Source organism: Barbus barbus (assembly GCF_936440315.1).
Source record: "Barbus barbus genome assembly, chromosome: 31".
NCBI lineage: Eukaryota > Metazoa > Chordata > Actinopteri > Cypriniformes > Cyprinidae > Barbus > Barbus barbus.
In genome coordinates this window covers 5,256,918-5,276,215 of record NC_136759.1, presented here as the reverse complement: position 1 = coordinate 5,276,215, position 19,298 = coordinate 5,256,918, and the positions used below count along the sequence as shown (strand labels likewise).

Sequence of the window (19,298 nt, the reverse complement as noted above, 5' to 3'; positions counted from 1 at the left end):
AAACCTGGTCTACTTCACTCTACTGAGTGCTTTTGATTCTGAAATAAATTACGTGGATGTTATTTAAGGTCCTTGTGGTGGGCGTTCTCTATCTGCTCGGTTTCCCACACAGAAGGTAATCCTACCAGAGCAGATCTTTTTTTGCTTCTCTTGCGACAGATGGCTCGAGAACTTAATTGATTTGATAAACTCTGAGCAAGTTGTTGTTTCTTTCTAATGCTGTGACAACTGATTACTTGAGGAAACTCATTAACAGTTCTCTTAAATCAAGTCAGCCCCCTAGAGAGTTCATAATTGCTGTGTTTTCTGCACCACCATTCTGTGGCTGTGCTCCTGTGAATGGAAGGTGATGAAAAAAAAAACCCTGTTTACAACAAAGTAATGCTAAACGCTGCAAAAACAAACATATAGCATGACTAGGATGTTCAAATCATGAACAAATTTATATTACAAACTGATTCTTTTATTGAATCACACAACAACACTAAATCAATCTGAGGAATTTATGTCTGACTCAAAGCATAAATGGTTTTGACAAAAAAAGGCATGTAAACGGCAAGATTTAGTGATTATAAAAAATCTAAACAAATACCACAGTCATTAAAATATTTTTGAAACATTTCCATTTCGGAACACGAGCATGTATAATATAATTCAAGCCATCAGGTTTAAACGTTTGCATTTGTGAATGCTAAAACCTTGAAATTAAATGAATTTCTCCTAAATTCCCACAAAATGAACCTACAGTCCCACAGTACAGATGTTATCACAGCACCTCTTCGAGTGTTGGGAGCACCTCATCTTTCAAGTAAGAATCGGGATTCAGCTCAGAGTCATCCAGATCAATACTGAGGAATTTCTCCACTACCTCAACACACCTGAATCAGAAAATATATTTTAAGTAGGAGGAGAGAATTTAAGAATAATAGATTCGCTGTTCAGACCATCCCATACCTGCTGTACTGTTCGTCTGAAGATGGGCTGTCCATCTTTCTGATGGTTCTTCCTGTTCTGTATAACTCTGACACCTGCATAGATGATATTTAGGACATTAAATCCTATAATGTCATAAAGAGACTAAACAGCACACACATTTAACGCTGATAACAGTGATAGATCGATCGCTATTCAAAGTTAGACTTTGAAGTTGAAAACTCATGCAGATATCCACAACTTTTATTTCACAGAGATGCAGGACGTTACATAAATATGGTGACACCAAGGAAGGGTACACAGTTAATGATAAATGTTCATTTAACAGCTAATATATATATAATATATCTAATATATATATATATATATATATCAGTGAGTCAAATTTCACAATATTCCTGGGGGAACAATCAGAAGATGTTTGCATAAACAAGAAAAAACATTCTAAAAACATTAAAGTAAAAAATGGACATGTTCCCAGGGAACAATTTCCAGTACATCTGCATAACAAAGTTAAAAAACAACAACATTTTGACAGTTCATAGACGATATATAAACAAACCAGATATATGTAAAAACCTTCAAAATATACTGTAGATAAGAATAAAAGTTTGGTTTATGTAAATGCTACTGAAGTGGAGATTTCTGGCTCAGCGCATGAGAAAAACACATTTTGAGGAAACAGCCTTTAAAGATATGTATTTTAAATGAAATCTACAGATGCAAATAATTAAAGTGCAATACAAATAAACACTTAAAAGCCTATTTTGCATGATTCTTTCTGCTAGTCTAAAGAAAAACATGTTATGAAAAGCCAAAATCTCTAAATTGACCAGTGCATGAAAAAAACTATGTTTTTGCCTGTTTCCTGCCCTAACATTCATATAACCAAGAAAAAGCATGTAAAAATGTTTTAATGTTTTTGGAAAGGGAATGTTAGATACATTTTCTTATAAAAGATAACAAGTAGGAGTATCCCACATCTGAATTCAATATATAAAAATGACTGTATCACACCTCCACTCCTCTCTTGACCAGGTCATCGGGAATGCCAGCCAGAGTGGCGATATTAGCCGCACAACTCGACTGGCAGATGCCTTTTTTCACTTGGTACAAAAACACCAGCTCTTCTCCCTCTATTGCTGTCTCTAGTGTCTGCAAACAAAAACCAAAAATGCATAAGTTGGTTTATTAGTCTTGAAATCACAGTGATGGAAATGGTTCATGAAAAATGTATTTTCTGGTCATAGCATGTTTCTGTGGCACCAGTAAATCCAGCAGTGGAGAATCAGAGATCAAGCCCAACTGTATGAGGCTGTGGAAGCATGTGGACATAAGTAAGTGAGGACACTGTGGCCCACGATGCATCCAGTTATTAAGACTTGCAGTCAGGAGAGCCAATCCATCCACCTGCATCATAAACACACATGTAATATTAGTTGAAATGCTTTTAAATTTTTGCTTTTCTATCAAGTTGTTTGCTCCTCCTGGTTCTTTCACACTTACAGTGTTGGTTCCTTTACCAAACTCGTCCACTAGAACAAGAGAATCCCCAGTGCTGTGGTTCAAGGAACCTGTTATCTAGACAGGAATCATAATTATTAGAAAACAGCTGAAGGATGATATTGCAATTTGCTATGTAAATATTTCAATGACTCATCAGTGGCAGTTTTGAATGGCTGCCTTGCAAACACAGTTATCAAAACCAATTCAAGCAGCATAAATGAGAGATATGACAATCAAAATTATATGATCCGAGATGGATCTTTTAAAAAAAGTATACAGGGCCTTTGTGTGTTCAGGAGGGTGTGGTGGTCTCACCTGGTTCAAGTCTAACATGAAGGTGCTCAGACCCACTGATACAGACTCACGGCTATGCATGCGGCTGAAGATTCTATCCACCAGCCCAATCTCTGCCTCTTTAGCAGGAACATCTGAGCCGATCAGCGCCATGAACACAATCAGTCCCACCTTAAGAGACCATACAAGATGTGACGAAAATGATTAAATGCCTACATTTAGGATTATTACCAAACAAGAGTCATGGAACCCTGACTTTAGTTCATTTTTAAGTAAAGTTCATTTCAAGTAAAGTCAGTTCACTCAATGGACATATTTGTAACGTTTCTACAAGACTAATTTCCATCTATTTGAATGGGAAAATATCAAAATGTCAAAAACTGCTTGCCAAACTCACATTTAAATAACATTTCAATTCAGCAATATAAATTTGCCATATACTGACCCATAAATGTTGTTTCTTATGTTTAAACCTTATTTCATGTAAGATTTGCATTTACAGTTAAAAGCATGCATCTCAGGACACTGACTGTTTCTATGGGAACCGGAGCTTCTAATGGAGGGACTTATTCCACTATATTGAACATTGCACTTTCTCCCATTCATAGTAATATAACTGAATATATTACTTGGTTTATGTATACCACCTTTTTAAGTATTGTTGTGAAATTGTTGGTGCTGTCAAACGATTAATCGTGACTAATCATAGCCAAAATAAAAGTTTTTGTTTACATAATATGTGTGTGTACTGTGTATATTTATTATGAATATATAAAACACACACATACAGTATATATTTTGAAAATATTTACATTTACAAATATATTTAAAATATAAACCTACCATATTTTTCTTAAATATATACATGCATGTGTGTGTATTTATATATACATAATAAATATACACAGTACAAACACATATATTATGTGAACGAAAATTTTTCCTTTTATTTTGGATGCGATTAATCATGATTAATCATTTGACAGCACTAGAAATGTTCTATTATTTATTTATTAATTACTTTAGAGTACAGTTGTTTGTGAAGGTCTGTGATGTTTGAGGTCTGTAATGTTTATTGCTGTGTTTGCCTGTTTTAGGTAGATGCTCTTGCCGGAGGAATTTGGTCCTGTAATAACTTTCACTTTGCCTTCAGCTTCCGAGCTGATGTAGGTGTTTGAAACAAATACTGGAGTACACAGCTCCAGCAAAGGATGGCTGAAAGAGAAAGAGGGATAAATATATGAACAGAAGAATAGAGAAATCAGAAAATTAATCTCATTAGAAGAGATGATTTGTACCGTGACTCAATCAGGGCCAGTCTGTGGTTTGATGTCAGGGTTGGACAGCAGTAGCCGTGATCCACAGAAGCCTGAGCTAAAGCAATGAGACAGTCCAGCTCTGCACACAGAGACATGACCCTATACAAACAGTCACTCCGCTGAAGCACTGAGGCCTGAAGCTTCCTCATTACCACCATCTCCAGATCTGGGGGGGAAAAATATTACATGATTACACACAGTTTTAAAAGACATTGTAAAGGTTTTGTGCAGTTAATTCGTTAATCAACTGAAGAAAGAAAGAAAAGACCCAAGGTGTCACAATGCAGGTCTCCCAGCATGCTGTCCAGCTCTTTGGTTCGAGCGCTGCGGTAATGCAGTTGGTCCTTTGACAGGAACTGAAATAATCCACAAATTAAATGCAAAAATCAGCTCTTACCAACGCCTCAAACATTAATGAGTCTAAGACAAAGGTGCCTGAGATATGTACTCCATGTGTGCACATTACATTTTTGTGATTAATATTAGTTTTCATGCTTTTCAATTAAGATTTTCTGTTGAAAGGAAGCACTTTGATCCATATGCAATAATGTAGGTAAGAGTTTCTAACTATAATCTTAAACCGTAATGAGTTGACAAGAATCAAATAAAAGCACAACTAAGACTGAAATGATCTACAAAACAAAGTCTGTACAATAAGTGTTTTCCAGTTTAAAACAAACCCTAAAAATAATATTTTAGGAAAGGAACAGTGTGCTGCCTTGAAAAATTTTTGTTAAAAAGTACTACCATACTCACCATGAAATTAAGACCCTCAATCTCAAAGCTTTGTTTATCCAGCATGGTGGGTAATCTTGGCAATGACAGTAAAAATCCAATCTGTCATCCAAAACAGAATGAAATACCAGGATGTTATCATATCAGCTAAATAGATGTAAGCACTAGCCATTCAAATTTATACAGGCATTTGAATTTATGTTCTACAACAATTTTTGCCTCGAAATGCATACCTTATGCTGCTCATTATCAATTGGCAACTCTAAAACCAATTCATTTTGTTACTTCAAATAGATCTTTTAAGGTGAAAACCTTTAATAGGCTGATTCGCCCCTTTCAACATTGCAGTGTTTGAATTGCTCAAAATGTCTACAGATGGCTCAACCAATGTTATGAGTTTAGTGAAGGGCTTCCTGTTTACATAATCAATGGAGCAAGAGGATTTTTAGAAGTGTTTAGGAAATCTATATGGAAACAATCAGTATTTTTGGAACTCTGTTTGGTGGCACAGAAATGTCACAATAAGTTGAAATCCTGTGAATAATTGCAAGCTATTGCACTATTAAATAAAACAGCATTGCTTGCTGCTTGTGTTAACCTATATGCCACAATCGTTACTGCACAGTCATTACAGCTGCTTGTCATTTAGCCACCCTGCAGTGCACTAATTACAGAAACAGTCATCCTCAAGCGAGCTGAGGTCAAGTGGCCTGCTCGGGGCATAATGGCCACCTCACTGACTCTTCATTTATTGGGTCGCTCCAACAAGGAATTGAACCCACAACCTTTATGTTAACAGCTCTGTGTCAACAATTAGGTTACACATCACACTTTAATGAATGGAGGGCAGCATTAATCAAGTCCTGACCAGAGGGATATAGATGATGCTGCAGGTGGAGAAGCGAGGGTCCAGTTTTTCCAGCTCAGCACGAGCCACGTCCGTTAGGAAATCTGGGAGACCCATCATCTTTCTTTTCTCTGTAAAGCAGAGAATAACCCAAAAATGTATATAATAAAAATGAAGAGCTAACAAATTTCTAGCTATCCACCTATTTTAATGTAAGAGTGGGTGTGGTAATTTTCAACTTCAATGTGCGAGATTTCTTTTCAAATTATTGTACTTGTTTTCATGATATTATCGCAATCATAAATGCACTTATTTGAAGCGCAAATAGCTTTTACCATTTACTGCACTTTATTATTCTTCTAGTTATTTACCTATAGTGGCAATATTAATCTGAAGTCTTGTACATTTACAGAAAATAACAATTTCAAGTTGAAAAATAAAGTGGATAAATAAACAATAGTTTAAATTTCCTAGTTATCTGTGAATAATGTATCAGCCACCGATATATTGTGAACTTTTAGTTACTATTGCATCAGACCTGAAGAAATCAATGGAAACCCACTCACTCTCGTCAATAACAGGATCGACATTCGGCCTCACAGTGAATCGGTTCTCAGCTACACTTCCTTCAAAGTCCACCTGCAATGGAGAATGACAAACCCAAAGCAATTACATTAATTCAGCAATAATTTAACAACAGGAGATAAAATAGCATTCAGTCTCACCACTTTACTAATGTATGTGGCGATGTAGAAAAGATCATCAGTGAAGTTTTGACTGATTTCACTGAAGAGTTGGATGGACTGGGGCATGGAGCGAATGATGTCCCTAATGCACAATGCATTGTACACCGTCTGATAAAAGAGAAACATGACGAAGAAAAAAAACAAGCCAGGATAGGCAATAATAAATTAACTGAGTGCTGTGCCTGTACCTTATATAGACTTTGCCAGACGACAACCTTCGGGTTAGCGAGAGACATTTTATGCAGCAGCGTCTGTATGAAAGACAAGCTAAGTGTCACTTTATTTGTGAGGCTTTTGTTGTTTCATAATTTGGCTCTGATTAAATAATGTTGAGCTTTAGACAAAACGCTGAAAACTGTACCGAGATGTTCTTGATATTCCGCAGGGAACTCTGCAAAGTGTTAAGATCAGCAAAGTTACGAGGGGATGTAAAGAAACGGATCACTTCTTGACGCCTCTTCAGAATGTTCAGATCTCGAGTAGGTCTGTGGAACCACTGCCTAAAACAAACGAGAAAAAGGAAGTCTATATTAGGGCTTAAAAACCTTTTAAATGTGCTAAATTATCTGTTATAAGACCAGGATTTTACCGTAAAAGCAGAGAGCCAAACTTGCTCCGACAGCGATTCAGAACACCTGCAAAAAAACACAATGTGGGTATTTACTCCATTCACTTTTATTGCATAGAAAAGATCAGCATAAACATTATTCAGGATTTCTTCTCATTTTGAATGGAGTAAATTAAGGCAGAATTTTCATTTTTGGGTGAGCTATTCCTTTAAATAATAATTTTTAGATATTATAACTTTGCATAAAACAATGACCATTCTCACCTTTTCTGACTACCCACTAAAACAGGAGATTTCAGTATTTTAGAGGCCAGAGGAAAATATTCATGTATAATTTAGCACATTTAGAACCTATATTTACTGATTTAAACTTTGTAAACTAATATTATAAATAAGTACAAAATATTATTTAGAAAATATAAGGTTTCTGTTATTGCATTTCTTCTATTCATTATAGTACTGTTCTTTCAGATTTTACATTTTTATATATATTTTTGTATTTAAATATATTTTATTGTGATACAATTGTATTAATCATTTTAAACTTATTTTTTTATTATTTATTTGTTTTTACATTTTTATCTAAACTTTTTCATGGATCCCCTAACTTTCCCTTGTGGACAACATTTTCAAAACTCGTACACAAAAAAATAACAATTTGATTCATTTAAATGGTGCACAGAATAATACATATTACCATAAAGACTCAATCCTTCTTTCTCTCCTAACTGGAGCTTGAAGACGGACGGATGCAGCTCAGATTTAAAGATCTGGAGAGCACTGAGGAAAGAGTGCAAACAAGTTTTAACAGCTCCAAAAAGTTGAATTTATAGAAAAAGGAACAAAGGATGGCTCCTGTTCATATGACCAACCTATATGTGTCTCTGTCGATGTACACAACATCCTTCCTGCAAAATAATGTACAAATAAACCAGAGTTTTATTCTCACAAAAAAAAAGAGTGATTGATACACAAATGTCTTACACTGTGTAAGCCAAAAACTGCAATATGGGGACGCCCATACTGCTGTCTTCCATGTCTAAGCCAACTCTCCTCCTCTCCAGACACTTCAACAGCCCTCCTATTGACCTCATCTACGGCAGAGAAGATCGTCAAGATATGCCCATTTATGAATCCAGCATAAAACATGTGATGTCTCACCATCAGCACTGAGTCTAATGGGATACAGGAGGAGAGATACGGTATTTTCTCGCTCTCTGTGATGGTGGGAGGGAGAGACGAGATTTGTGCTGAGAGGAGTCGCTGTCTGCTGATCTCCAGACCTGCAAATGATGGTAGAGTATCAATTACCGTGACTGTTTTTCATTAAGCTGGTAAAACACTGCCAAATTTAATGCACACATATGCAGTATTTGATAATACCTCTACTTCTTATCATTTATTTTTATAAGTATAAACGTTACACAAATCAAAGCTTTTTTTGCCATTTTTGGCATCCCCATCCACTTTCAATGTAAGGAAATGTGCAGTATGAACATCCTATGAAAGTTCTCTTTTTGTGTTTCACAAAATGACATTTTCCTTTGAATTGTGATACAGAATAAAATAAAGCTATGTGTAAATACTTACCAAAGTTTGCATTTGGAAACATAACTATTTCAGTCTTATATTCAGGATTTAATTCTGAAATTGAAGCAAAATTAGATATCGGTTTGATATAAACTCCAAATCACCTAAAATAATGATTTAAAATTTGAGAGTTTACCCAGCTTTTCGATAAACTCGAGCAAGCTCTGCTCTTGTTTTGCACTTGTTATTAAGACTTCTGGACTCAGCTCCTGTATGACTGAAACAGAAAACAAACTAACATAATGGCCATCAAAGCATTCCAATCAATGTTTCCTTCATCTTGGCTTGACATGTACAGTGCCCTCCAAAAGTATTGGAACAGTAAAGACAAAATTGCTCTGTTGGCTGTGGAGTCAAGACATTTACAAATATGATTAAAAGATGAATATGAGACAAAACTACAGAATGTCACATTTTATTATTGGGTGATTCAACACATAGATGTTTTACCAGCTAAGAAGTTCAGCACTTTTAGAGTTTGATCCCTCTATCTGATGTGAGCATAAGTACTGGAACAGTTGTCTCACAGGTCTTTCTAAGTGATCAGCTGTGTCCTGTTGCACTGATTCTTCAGATATTAAAAGCAGGGAATGTGTCGTATCAGTTATATCCATTACTTCTGTATTCTGAATCTTGCATTCGATGATGACACACACAAACCAGGATGAAGATGAGGGAGCTGACTTTGAGAGAAAAGCAAGCAATTTGGATGCTAAAAGAAAAGAGGAAGTCAGTTAGAGCTATAGCAAAAATAAAGGGCATGGAGAAATCAAGAGTTTGGAAACCACCAGCGACACCAGCAACCAACAACGACCTGATCGACTGAGAAAGCAACAGTAGTGGATGACAGACAACTCATAAACGCAGTGAAAATGAACCCTAAAAGATATGTCTGTAAAATCACCAACAACTTCCAGAAAGCTGGGGTGATGCTCTGACAATCTACCGTCCTCAGGAGACTTTGACACAGAATTACAGATGCTACACAGCAAGATGCAAACCTCTGACCAGCACCAAAAATAGAAAGGCAAGATTAGAGTTTGAAAAAAAGCACAAAGGTGAGCCAGAAGAGTTTTGGAACTGTGTTTATGGACCGATGAGACAAAGATGAACCTTTATCTAAGTCAGGGATGGGCAACTTCGGTCCTGGAGGGCCGGTGTCCTGCAGAGTTTAGCTCCAACCCTAATCAAACACACCTGCCTGTAACTTTCTAGTGATCTTGAAGACATTGATTAGCTTCTTCAGGTGTGTTTGATTAGGGTTGGAGCTAAACTCTGCAGGACACCGGCCCTCCAAGACCGAAGTTGCCCATCCCTGATCTAAGTGATGGGAAAGCAAAAATGTGGAGAAAAAAAAAGGGAACTGCAATGATCCCAAGCATACAGCCTCATCTGTAAAGCATGGTGGAGGTGGTGTCATGGCATGGGCATGCATGGCTGCCTCTGGAACGGGCCCTCTCAACTTTACTGATGACTTAATGTATGATGACAGTAGCAGAATGTATTTGGAAGGGTACAAAATCATCTTGCCTACCAATATTCAAGAAAATGCCACCAGATTTATTGGGAAGTGCTTCATATTGCATCAGGACAATTACCCAAAACACCCTGCCAGTTCAGTCAAGGAATTTATAAGAGCAAAGAAATGGAAAGTCTTAGATTGCCCAAGTAAATCTCCAGATTTATATCCGAATGAACATGAATTTCACCAGCTGAAGAGGAGAGTAAAGGCAGAAACTCCCCAAAACAAGCAACAATTGGAATTGGCTGCATTAAAGGCTGGGAAAAGTATTTCAAAGGATGAGACCAAGAGTCTGGTGATGTCTATGGGTCACAGACTCACTGCTGTGATTGTGCGCAAGGGATATGCAACTAAATAACTGCAACTTCAACTGTCCCAATTAGTGTTGCTTTCGTCAACGAAAATTATGACTAAATATCGTCGTCAACGAACCTTTATCACGTGACGAAAACGAGACGAGACGTAAATGCTGGTCATGTGATGATGACTATAATTAAATGTATAATGCAATATTGTTGACGAATAAAAACGAGACTAAATGTGGTTTACAAAATAAAAACTATGCTAAAATGTCTCTTCATTTTCGTTGACCAAAATGAGACGAAACTTTATAACGTTATTTCGTCTCGTTTAGTCGCGTTATTATTATTATTTTGCAGTATTTCTGTTTCCTGTGTCTCACTTCAGGGGCTGCATCAGGGGCACGTTCAGGCAACAGGGTTTGAGATACGTTTTCTCTTGTTTGGTGGGTGTGCCAAAAATGTCAGCCCAATCAGCAGCAACGTGTATATAAACCACGCGGTATTAAAGAAACAACTCACACAACGGGTCCAAGTGAAGTCATTTAATATGCGTCCTTTCCTGTAGCTCAAATAGTAGAGCATGGCACTAGCAACGGCAAAGGCCATGGGTTCGATTCCCAGGGAAAGCAAGAGCTGATAAAAATGTAAAAACTGTAACTTGAATGCAATGTAAGTCGCTTTGGATAAAAGCGTCTGCTAAATGCATAAATGTAAATGTAATGTAAAATGTGTCCGCTGCAGCTCAGTATGGGCAACAATTGAAGATATTAGAAGACATGTTTGTTGTAAGAGTTTTATAGTAACATAGCATATCAACATGATGATGATGAATTTGTAAATAAATGTAATTAACATCTAAATAAATTCACAAGAGCAAGTATATTGTTTGCACATTTATTTACAGTAAAGGCAAAATAACTGAAATAATAAGAGCACAAGTATAGATCTGAAACTTCTTTAAGTCTGTCTAAATATGTAGTAATTGCAACGTCTTCTGGTCCACATCCTTTCCTCAGGAAGGTGTGCTAGACACTGATTAATGTAACATAAAAATACTATACATATTTATATATTTTGCTATTGTATTGTGGAGTGACACTTTCATAAACTTTTCTATACTCCTCTGATTATATAATGGTAAATATTACAATATCATAGCACAACAACAGTGATCATTAGCTTAACAGAATTACCAGCCCGAGTCCGAGCGCTTCACAAAAATGAACCGAAAGTCAGCAAATACATGCCTCACAGACATGATAAATTTATCTATAGAAAGCTTTAAATTACTACTTAATGAAATAAAAACGAAAACAAAAACTCTTTCATTATAATCATAATCCGTGAAGATGCACTTCTCTCTAAAGGCGCGTCTAATGAGGAGATGGCGAGTCAGGATCATCATCTGACACAGAAAACACTAGATTTTTAGTAAATAATTCAAATATATCCTTACTATTTCCCCCCAACACATTCCTTTGCTAGGGCTTTGCAGCAAGCTTCAGTCTATTGCGTGTATTTGAAGGCAAAACTCTTCATCTGCTCTGACTGCATGCTCTCTGCTTCTGCGGGACTCTAAACACGTCGAGTCGCTCTTGACAGTCGCGGCACGGTCTCGTGTAGTTTCCACCAGCGCGGCAAGTTTTTTTCAGCACTAATTGATGGATGTCTAAAATATATAAAATAAGGAGAAGCCTAAAACAGGCCCGACCCGCATCTGAACTATGACGTGAAAATTGGCCCGTAGCCCGGCCCTAGAGGTGTAAAAAAGTCGGGGCCGGGCCAAAATGCAGGGATCTAGCGTTCCCCTCGGTAGAAATCACGTTTCCCCATCGGGGGCCCCACATCGTCGGGCCCTTAGAATCGTCCTAAACCCCCCCCCCCCCCCCCCCCCCTTGACAGCTTCACACAAAGACTAGATTAAAACTAAAATAGGCCGCCAAAAACAACACTAGTCCCAATACTTATGCTCACATCAATGAGTGGGACGAACTCTAAAAGTGCTGTTCTTTTTATTTGGTAAAACATGTGTTGAAACGGCTAATAATAAAATGTGACATTCTGTAGTTTTGTCTCATATTCATCTTTTAATCATATTTGCAAATGTCTTGGCTCCACAGCCAACAGAGCAATTTTGTCTTTACTGTTCCAATACTTATGGAGGGCACTGTAAGTCAAGTACTCAACAGACACTGTGCAAGCAAAAATATATGAACAAACAAAGGAGTGGGAGAGACACGGCTCAATGCAAATACTCAAATGTTAAGTAATGTGGTAGATAGACTAAAAAAGAGAGAACAGACTGTGCATTTGTGGTGCAGTACCTCTATCCAGCAGGTGGAGGTCGCTGTTGTCCATGGTGTCCGGCATAAAATGAAGCGTATAATCATAACTGTCATAATAACTTAGTCCGATTTGCCCTTGTTGAACAAATACACTCAGAAAAATCTAAAATTAAACAAAAAAAATCCGCATCACTGTGTTTCCAACGCGATAAGTACTTTATAACTGATATATTATTAATAATTTACCTCACGGTTTCCCTCATCCTCTTCAACTCCATTGATACTCAAAGCTCTAACGTTACTTTCTGGTTCTTGTGAATTACTGTCTTCAGACATCTTTCACTGTGCAAAAACATTGTACAAGTACTTCATGATAGTTAAGCGTCTTGTCTTTTTGTCTAAATGTAGTTATTAACCCTACGAGGTGAATAAACAGGTTCCGTTAACGTTACCTGAGGCGAGTTTGCGTCGAGTATCTAACAAAAGCAAAGGCGCAACGAGAAAAATTAGACAGGATTTATCGTATTAACTCGAAAGGAATGATTAAGCAACATATTACCTGTGTTGAACACCTAGGATATGATATACATTGTTTTATTTTTTGTTGTGTTCTTCTCAGCTCCTCCTCAAGCCAAAGGCGCGCGCACATACTGCATCACAGACAGCACGCGCAGGACCTTAGGGGTTTTTGTTTTTCTCAATAAATTACAAAAATATTTTTTTCCCCCACTATATAAAAGAAACAAGTCTGTAGGCACAAAAACGTTACTTTTTTTATTATATTCTAAACATATCCACGTGTGACATTTGTATGTATGATTTCATATGCTGATGAAAACAAACTCTTCGGGTTAGAACTGTTATATATTTATAAGAGTTTATTTCTAGATGAAGACATTTGTGAGTGTGCATGTTACATTTGTTACATTTTGACTGCTCTCTCTTTTTTAGTTAATTAAGCTTACTGTAAATAAAACAATGTCAGAAGAAGTGAGAGCAGGGTGCTGGACAAGAAGAAAGCAGAAGTGCTTGAGACTCCATTGCAGAGTAGAGTATCACAGCAGTCATTGGTGAAAGTGAAGTTTAAACCCAAGACAAACTTCTCTCCTGTGAGTCCACACAGGGCAGGAACAACACAGCTCTTTTCATACAAGACCACCTCAAAGTCCCCTGTTCAGAGAAAATTACACGTCTCCAGTATTTTCCACTTGTATAATCAGTTCTTGCAATATAATATTTTCACACAAGGCTTTCATGCAGATGTGCTTATTTTAGTAATGCAAAGTGATGTTTGAATAAATATGCTCTTCAAAGTATGATCACTGAAATTTGAAGTTCTCACAGCTTGAAATTAAATCAAGTATTTACACTCATCTATCACACTGACTGAAAAACAATTTTACATGTACATACCCCGCTGTCCTACAGCTTTGCTAGAAAGACAGAGCTGACCCGGTGGACACCTGCTTGGGAACTTGAGACAGTCCAGAGGTGAGATAGAAGGAAATACACATGTATAACAGAACAGAGGATCTGCAAGAGAACAGATAAGACAATAAAATATATTTGCGCATTCGTAGTAGGCTAATATCCAGTTCATTTAGGTGGAATATATGTATGAACTGAATTTAACATCTAATTTACTGTTAAACAGATACAATAAAAACAAATGTGAAAAATTGACAGCAATTACTTATTTTTCACTTACCCACAGATGGGAGAAGACAAAGGAATAGAATGCATCTAAAAAATCGAGACATGTTTCTTGGTCTCAAATTATTAATCAGCACAATTCTGAAAAGGGTCCAGTTTGTACAATATCTGACCCTCAAATCAGATGGAAGCAGTAGATTATCATCTTTCCTCTAGTCCTCCCCTTTAAACATTAAAAATGTGTCTCCACCTTGAAACATAATTTAATTCAGGCTTAACCGGAGTTTGTTGATGCAGCTCTGAGGTCAAACTTTGGCAGGGGTCTCAATGCCCTATTACTCCCCATTTTATATAATAATGCAGGAATAGACAAGTTACTGATCTAAAAAAACCTGTATTACCTTTAAGTACGTGACAAGGATTTTATAATCTTAAAGTTACAATCTGATGCCTTTGCTGGCAAGAGTAGGGCAGCAGCACGGATTTGATTAGAGAATATATGTTAATGAAAGACATGCAGGGGAGAGGATGGAGAGTCAAATGACTGAGGGTCCTGTGACTGTAGATGTTCAAAAATTGAACTAAACTGATTCCTCAAGGAAGCTTTGATCAAAAACAAGGCAGAAAACATTCTATGAACAGTATAAAGGAACAGATTTAAAATAAGAAATATTTTACAGCCACAAAATTGTAATTTTTGACAACGCAACTGCTGAAATAGCCTGCATAAATTGACAATCGACTACATTTAGACATTACTTTGGGACACAAGAAAAACTGACTTTTTCCTGAGTTAGATAAGAAATAAGGAAAATCAGATTTGAACATCAAATTTCACCCTTATGTTCATGTACACTACCTGACTCTAAAAACAGCAGAAAAAATATCAACCCCAAATCATCTTAAAAAATAAAACAGGACAAGAATAGGTTTCACACTTCCTTTATTGTAATCCAAATTTGTACAAAATGGAGATTAGCGGTTAGACTTGGCCACTCTCTCCAGCTCATCTTTCTTCTTGATGGCATAAGAGTTGGAAGAACCCTGCAATAGACCAAAAAAATAAAAAAACTTTAATAGCAGTCAAATAAAAAGATTCAAAAAAGACAAATTACTGTATATGCCCTGAAGGTGTTGATAACATAGTAAAAGTAAAACGCTCCAATCAGATTATTTATCTCACCTTGGCGGCGTTGATGAGCTCATCAGCAAGACACTCTGCAATAGTCTTGATGTTCCTGAAAGCAGCTTCTCTTGCACCAGTGCAAAGCAGCCAGATGGCCTAAAATCAAAAAGTGACCACTTTCAAACAAGATCATATCTTCACCTGCCATTTCTGTGCTCTGTATTTTCTATGAATGGCCACCCAAGTCTGACAGAGTGTCTTGGGATACTAAAAGCATGCTAACTTATAACAAGTCCCTTAGAAGTCAACATGTGTTTTCTTAATGCCATGTTCCTGGCCCCATTGGGAACATTTCATTGGTATTTTTTACTCAGAAAAATAAAAGGTTAGCCAATAGACAAGCAGCTATTTAGGCATTGTTTCATCAAACTCCCAGTCAGACGGACCTGGTTGACCCTACGCAGAGGTGACACATCAACAGCCTGTCTCCTCACGGTTCCAGCACGTCCGATACGAGTGGAGTCCTCACGAGGGCCGCTGTTGATGATGGCGTTCACCAGAATTTGTAGAGGATTCTAGAAAGGAAATAAAAATGGTCTTCTATTAGGAAAGTCCCAACATCTTAGAAATAGCTTCTTAATTTATAATGCAACATTTAAATTCTACTATAATTTAAACCACACTAAAGGCAACCAGGCATTAATAAATGTGGAAAACCGTTGTCTCACCTCGCCGGTGAGCAGGTGGATGATCTCAAAGGCGTGTTTGACTATGCGGACGGTCAGCAGTTTCTTGCCGTTGTTGCGTCCGTGCATCATCATGGAGTTAGTGACGCGCTCCACGATGGGACACTGAGCCTTACGGAAACGCTTGGCTGCGTATCTGCCGCTGGAATGAGGGAGGTATTTGGCATATTTCTCCTTCACGGCAATGTAATCCTAACAAAAGAGAGAAATACATGTTAATTTGCTCGGCCTTACTGTATTACAAAAGACATATGAATTTCTACAGCCTCTACATTATCAATATAATCAAAATGTTACAGAAAAATGTGCTACATGCCTTCTGCCATCTGATTTATAGCTTATACCTTTTTACATTTACATTTATTCATTTAGCTGACGCTTTTATCCAAAGCGACTTACAATTGCTATATATGTCAGAGGTCGCACGCCTCTGGAGCAACTAGGGGTTAAGTGTCTTGCTCAGGGACACATTGGTGTCTCACAGTGGATTCGAACCCGGGTCTCTCACACCAAAGGCATGTGTCTTATCCACTGCGCCATCACCACCCCACAAGGTGGGATTTTTAGCAAGTAAAAGATTATTTAGTATAATTCTAAAAACATTCCAATTCAGGTTACGGTACACGTCTTTTTGTCATGATATCTTTACTGAATTTTATGAAGTAAACATAACTTTCATATTTGTAATCTTTCAATATGAGCATTTACTGGACTGAAGCAATTTAAGATTATTAATCATACATATTTAGATATGTTGAAAGTATAAAATATGATTAAACCGATGTTATTGCACATCTCTTAATAATTGTATTGCATTATATTCAGTCTGTCACAATAAATGCTAGAGATATATAATATGTATCGATACATTTACACAGAATATAGTGTAAAATTATTTGGGGGAAAAAAAAGATTTGACTTATTTCATATGTCAGGGCTGATCGGCAAATAAAAAGCAATTCCCATAAAAATGATGTCCATGAAAACATACCTGCAGGGAGATATCGTTGATCTGCACATCATCTGTGCTCCATTTGCCAAAGAGTTTGATCTCTGGTGTTTCAGCAACAGCTGGTACAGCCTCCCAATCTTCAGCCATCTCTCAAAGCAAATGAGAATATCATTTTATGTACATAAAGGAGTCCAAAAAACTAAGTATTAACACAGATGCAAGACCAAAATAATCAAACAAGTAGGTTTGAAATGCTAAAATTCAATAAGAACAACAGTATCAAAATAATTTTTATATGTAAACAATGCAATGGTAAAGTATTAGAAAATTAAAGCAATATTTATCATTTAATACAGTACATAAAGCATAAGATTGTGTTCAATATGTTGACATCTAAAAAAAGATTAGCACGATCACATGTATATGACCACAATCTATTCTAAATGCACTCTAAACGCTTTAAAAGTCTGGCGAAGCACCTCAATAATACAGTTGCAGTGGTTTCATCAACCGTTACATTTCAAAAACAGAAACCAGAGCCACAGAAGTAAAGGGAGTTGATTTGTTCATGGTGTTTTCTGAGGGAGAAACAGCGGACTCACGGACCGCTAACAGAACACGTTCAAATTCCTCATTTTGACGAGCTACATATGACATATATAGGCTACAATATGAATATAAGTCTGTTAACGACCTGATGTGCATACTTTGGTGTGGGTGGAAGGGGTATAAACGCTTTAAAACATGTTTTTCATCGTTACCTTCGCAGCGTGTGTGTGAATGGTGCACTCGAGCAGGCGGAAAGGAAGAGCGACACGAGGAGAGAGAAAAAAAAACCCACTTCCGCTCAATGCGCTTCCGAGTCGCGCTCTTCTTCTACGGTCTCGTGTAAGCGGTTCTGGGGCATTATCGCCGCCTGGCACTTTCTATGAATAGGGTACAAATCGGACATATAAACTCGTAATAAAGACCTATTATTTTCAAGAAATAGTGTACATAACCGCTAGAAAATGTTGATCAGCTACCTCAACAAACTAATTATTTAATTCCCCTTTAACTCATCTCATTTTCTGTAGGCTTTGCTGTTTTGGAGGCATAGGGTACAACAAGTACAACACTATATATATATAAACAAAAACATTTGAGATATATAGGCTAAGTAGTAAAAATATAGTCTAATACAGTTTAATGTCATGATTTGTGTGCTTTTGCAATTTTAGCAATAAACACTAAATTTCTATTTCCCACAAATAAATGTGACCCTGGACCACAAAACCAGTCTTAAGTGTCAATTTTTCAAAATTTTGTATAAAAAAGATTTATACAGAGGACAATATAGTAAATATAGGACAATATATACAACTATTTGAAAATCTGGAATCTGAGGGTGCAAAAAAATCAATATATTGAGACAATCACCTTTAAAGTTGTCCAAATGAAGTTCTTATTAATGCATATTACTAATCAAAAATGAAGTTTTGATATATTTACAGTAAGAAATTTACAAAATATCTTCATGGAACATGATCTTTACTTAATATCCTAATGATTTTTGGCATAAAAGAAAAATAGATAATTTTAACCCATACAATGTATTTTTGGCTATTGCTACAAATATACCCCAGCGACTTAAGACTGGTTTTGTGGTCCAGGGTCACAAATAAAAAAGGTTTTCTCACAAATAGCAATGCATATTTTTATTAATGCATCATGCCATAGTTTTATAAAATTTTATAAAAATTTTATGTGATGAATATGAAGCAGTACAAATTAATAAGACATTTCTGTAGCTCTTCAATTTCTCCCTTGTGCTGTGTGACCTCACACTTTTTCTTTTTTTTTTTTGCATGTAGGAAGCTATATCAGAAGTTATTTATAGTTTTAGATGTAATTACATCTTCGGTGATGCAGCTATCATAGTAATCACACCTTAACCATATATTCTCTGTGTGAGTCATTTTACAAACAAACATCCTGTTTTTCATTCTGTCTAGAACAAATAGGCTACATCTTGGATCTCTCAGGTCGTTTAAGTATAGTATTTAACCATTAGAGGGCGGCAGAGCCTATAACACTTTGCTATGAAATGAGCATAGGTTCTCAAACAGGGGCCCTCTCGGGGGCCTATGCATACTTCCAGGGGGGTCACAATAAATGTTCAATAAATTAAAATT

The 19,298-nt window shown here is 36.7% G+C and overlaps 3 protein-coding genes across 5 annotated transcripts; all 3 read right to left on the bottom strand.

The window, feature by feature from the left end:
- Positions 1-426: 426 nt before the first annotated feature.
- msh5 (mutS homolog 5) lies at positions 427-13,317 on the bottom strand. 3 transcript variants are annotated; one of them, XM_079386906.1, is made up of 26 exons: positions 13,207-13,317; positions 13,100-13,123; positions 12,894-12,989; positions 12,687-12,810; positions 8,675-8,755; positions 8,539-8,592; positions 8,110-8,231; positions 7,933-8,042; positions 7,821-7,856; positions 7,646-7,728; positions 6,970-7,015; positions 6,742-6,880; positions 6,569-6,631; positions 6,360-6,488; positions 6,201-6,273; positions 5,656-5,765; positions 4,809-4,889; positions 4,321-4,408; positions 4,032-4,218; positions 3,822-3,948; positions 2,755-2,904; positions 2,440-2,514; positions 2,200-2,343; positions 1,951-2,088; positions 955-1,028; positions 427-878 (listed from the first exon to the last, which is right to left on the bottom strand). In XM_079386906.1, the coding sequence occupies exons 3-26, from the start codon at positions 12,981-12,983 to the stop codon at positions 767-769; spliced, it is 2,436 nt and encodes an 811-aa protein (XP_079243032.1). In that variant the 5' UTR covers positions 12,984-12,989; positions 13,100-13,123; positions 13,207-13,317; the 3' UTR covers positions 427-766. The 3 variants fall into 3 exon arrangements, with proteins under 3 accessions (XP_079243032.1, XP_079243034.1, XP_079243033.1); XM_079386908.1 differs by having other exon boundaries at positions 12,687-12,709; positions 13,207-13,301; XM_079386907.1 differs by having other exon boundaries at positions 12,894-13,123; positions 13,207-13,301.
- On the bottom strand, positions 12,894-14,476 carry lypc (ly6 domain containing, pigment cell). Its single transcript, XM_079386909.1, has 3 exons — positions 14,356-14,476; positions 14,061-14,180; positions 12,894-13,817 (listed from the first exon to the last, which is right to left on the bottom strand). Exons 1-3 carry the CDS (start codon positions 14,405-14,407, stop codon positions 13,609-13,611), a joined length of 381 nt encoding a protein of 126 aa, XP_079243035.1. The 5' UTR covers positions 14,408-14,476; the 3' UTR covers positions 12,894-13,608.
- Positions 14,477-15,226: 750 nt separating this feature from the next.
- LOC306851317 (small ribosomal subunit protein uS7-like) lies at positions 15,227-17,983 on the bottom strand. The gene is made up of 6 exons (XM_079387474.1): positions 17,886-17,983; positions 17,164-17,271; positions 16,155-16,364; positions 15,873-16,001; positions 15,484-15,582; positions 15,227-15,344 (listed from the first exon to the last, which is right to left on the bottom strand). The coding sequence occupies exons 2-6, from the start codon at positions 17,269-17,271 to the stop codon at positions 15,276-15,278; spliced, it is 615 nt and encodes a 204-aa protein (XP_079243600.1). The 5' UTR covers positions 17,886-17,983; the 3' UTR covers positions 15,227-15,275.
- Between the last annotated feature and the right edge of the window lie 1,315 nt (positions 17,984-19,298).

Excerpts from the sequence above, each read along its gene's own strand:
- msh5 (XM_079386906.1), bottom strand. The coding sequence starts at position 12,983 with ATGTCTGAAGACAGTAATTCACAAGAACCAGAAAGTAACGTTAGAGCT. Across the intron at positions 8,043-8,109 it reads CATTAGACTCAGTGCTGATG|ATGAGGTCAATAGGAGGGCT; the intron begins GTGAGACATCAC and ends TCTCTGCCGTAG. Across the intron at positions 6,881-6,969 it reads TTTGGCTCTCTGCTTTTACG|GCAGTGGTTCCACAGACCTA; the intron begins GTAAAATCCTGG and ends CGTTTGTTTTAG.
- lypc (XM_079386909.1), bottom strand. The coding sequence starts at position 14,407 with ATGTCTCGATTTTTTAGATGCATTCTATTCCTTTGTCTTCTCCCATCT. Across the intron at positions 14,181-14,355 it reads TTGTCTTCTCCCATCTGTGG|ATCCTCTGTTCTGTTATACA; the intron begins GTAAGTGAAAAA and ends GTTCTCTTGCAG. Across the intron at positions 13,818-14,060 it reads CAAAGCTGTAGGACAGCGGG|GGGACTTTGAGGTGGTCTTG; the intron begins GTATGTACATGT and ends TTCTCTGAACAG.
- LOC306851317 (XM_079387474.1), bottom strand. The coding sequence starts at position 17,271 with ATGGCTGAAGATTGGGAGGCTGTACCAGCTGTTGCTGAAACACCAGAG. Across the intron at positions 15,583-15,872 it reads CTCTGCGTAGGGTCAACCAG|GCCATCTGGCTGCTTTGCAC; the intron begins GTCCGTCTGACT and ends TTTTGATTTTAG. Across the intron at positions 15,345-15,483 it reads AGCTCATCAACGCCGCCAAG|GGTTCTTCCAACTCTTATGC; the intron begins GTGAGATAAATA and ends GGTCTATTGCAG.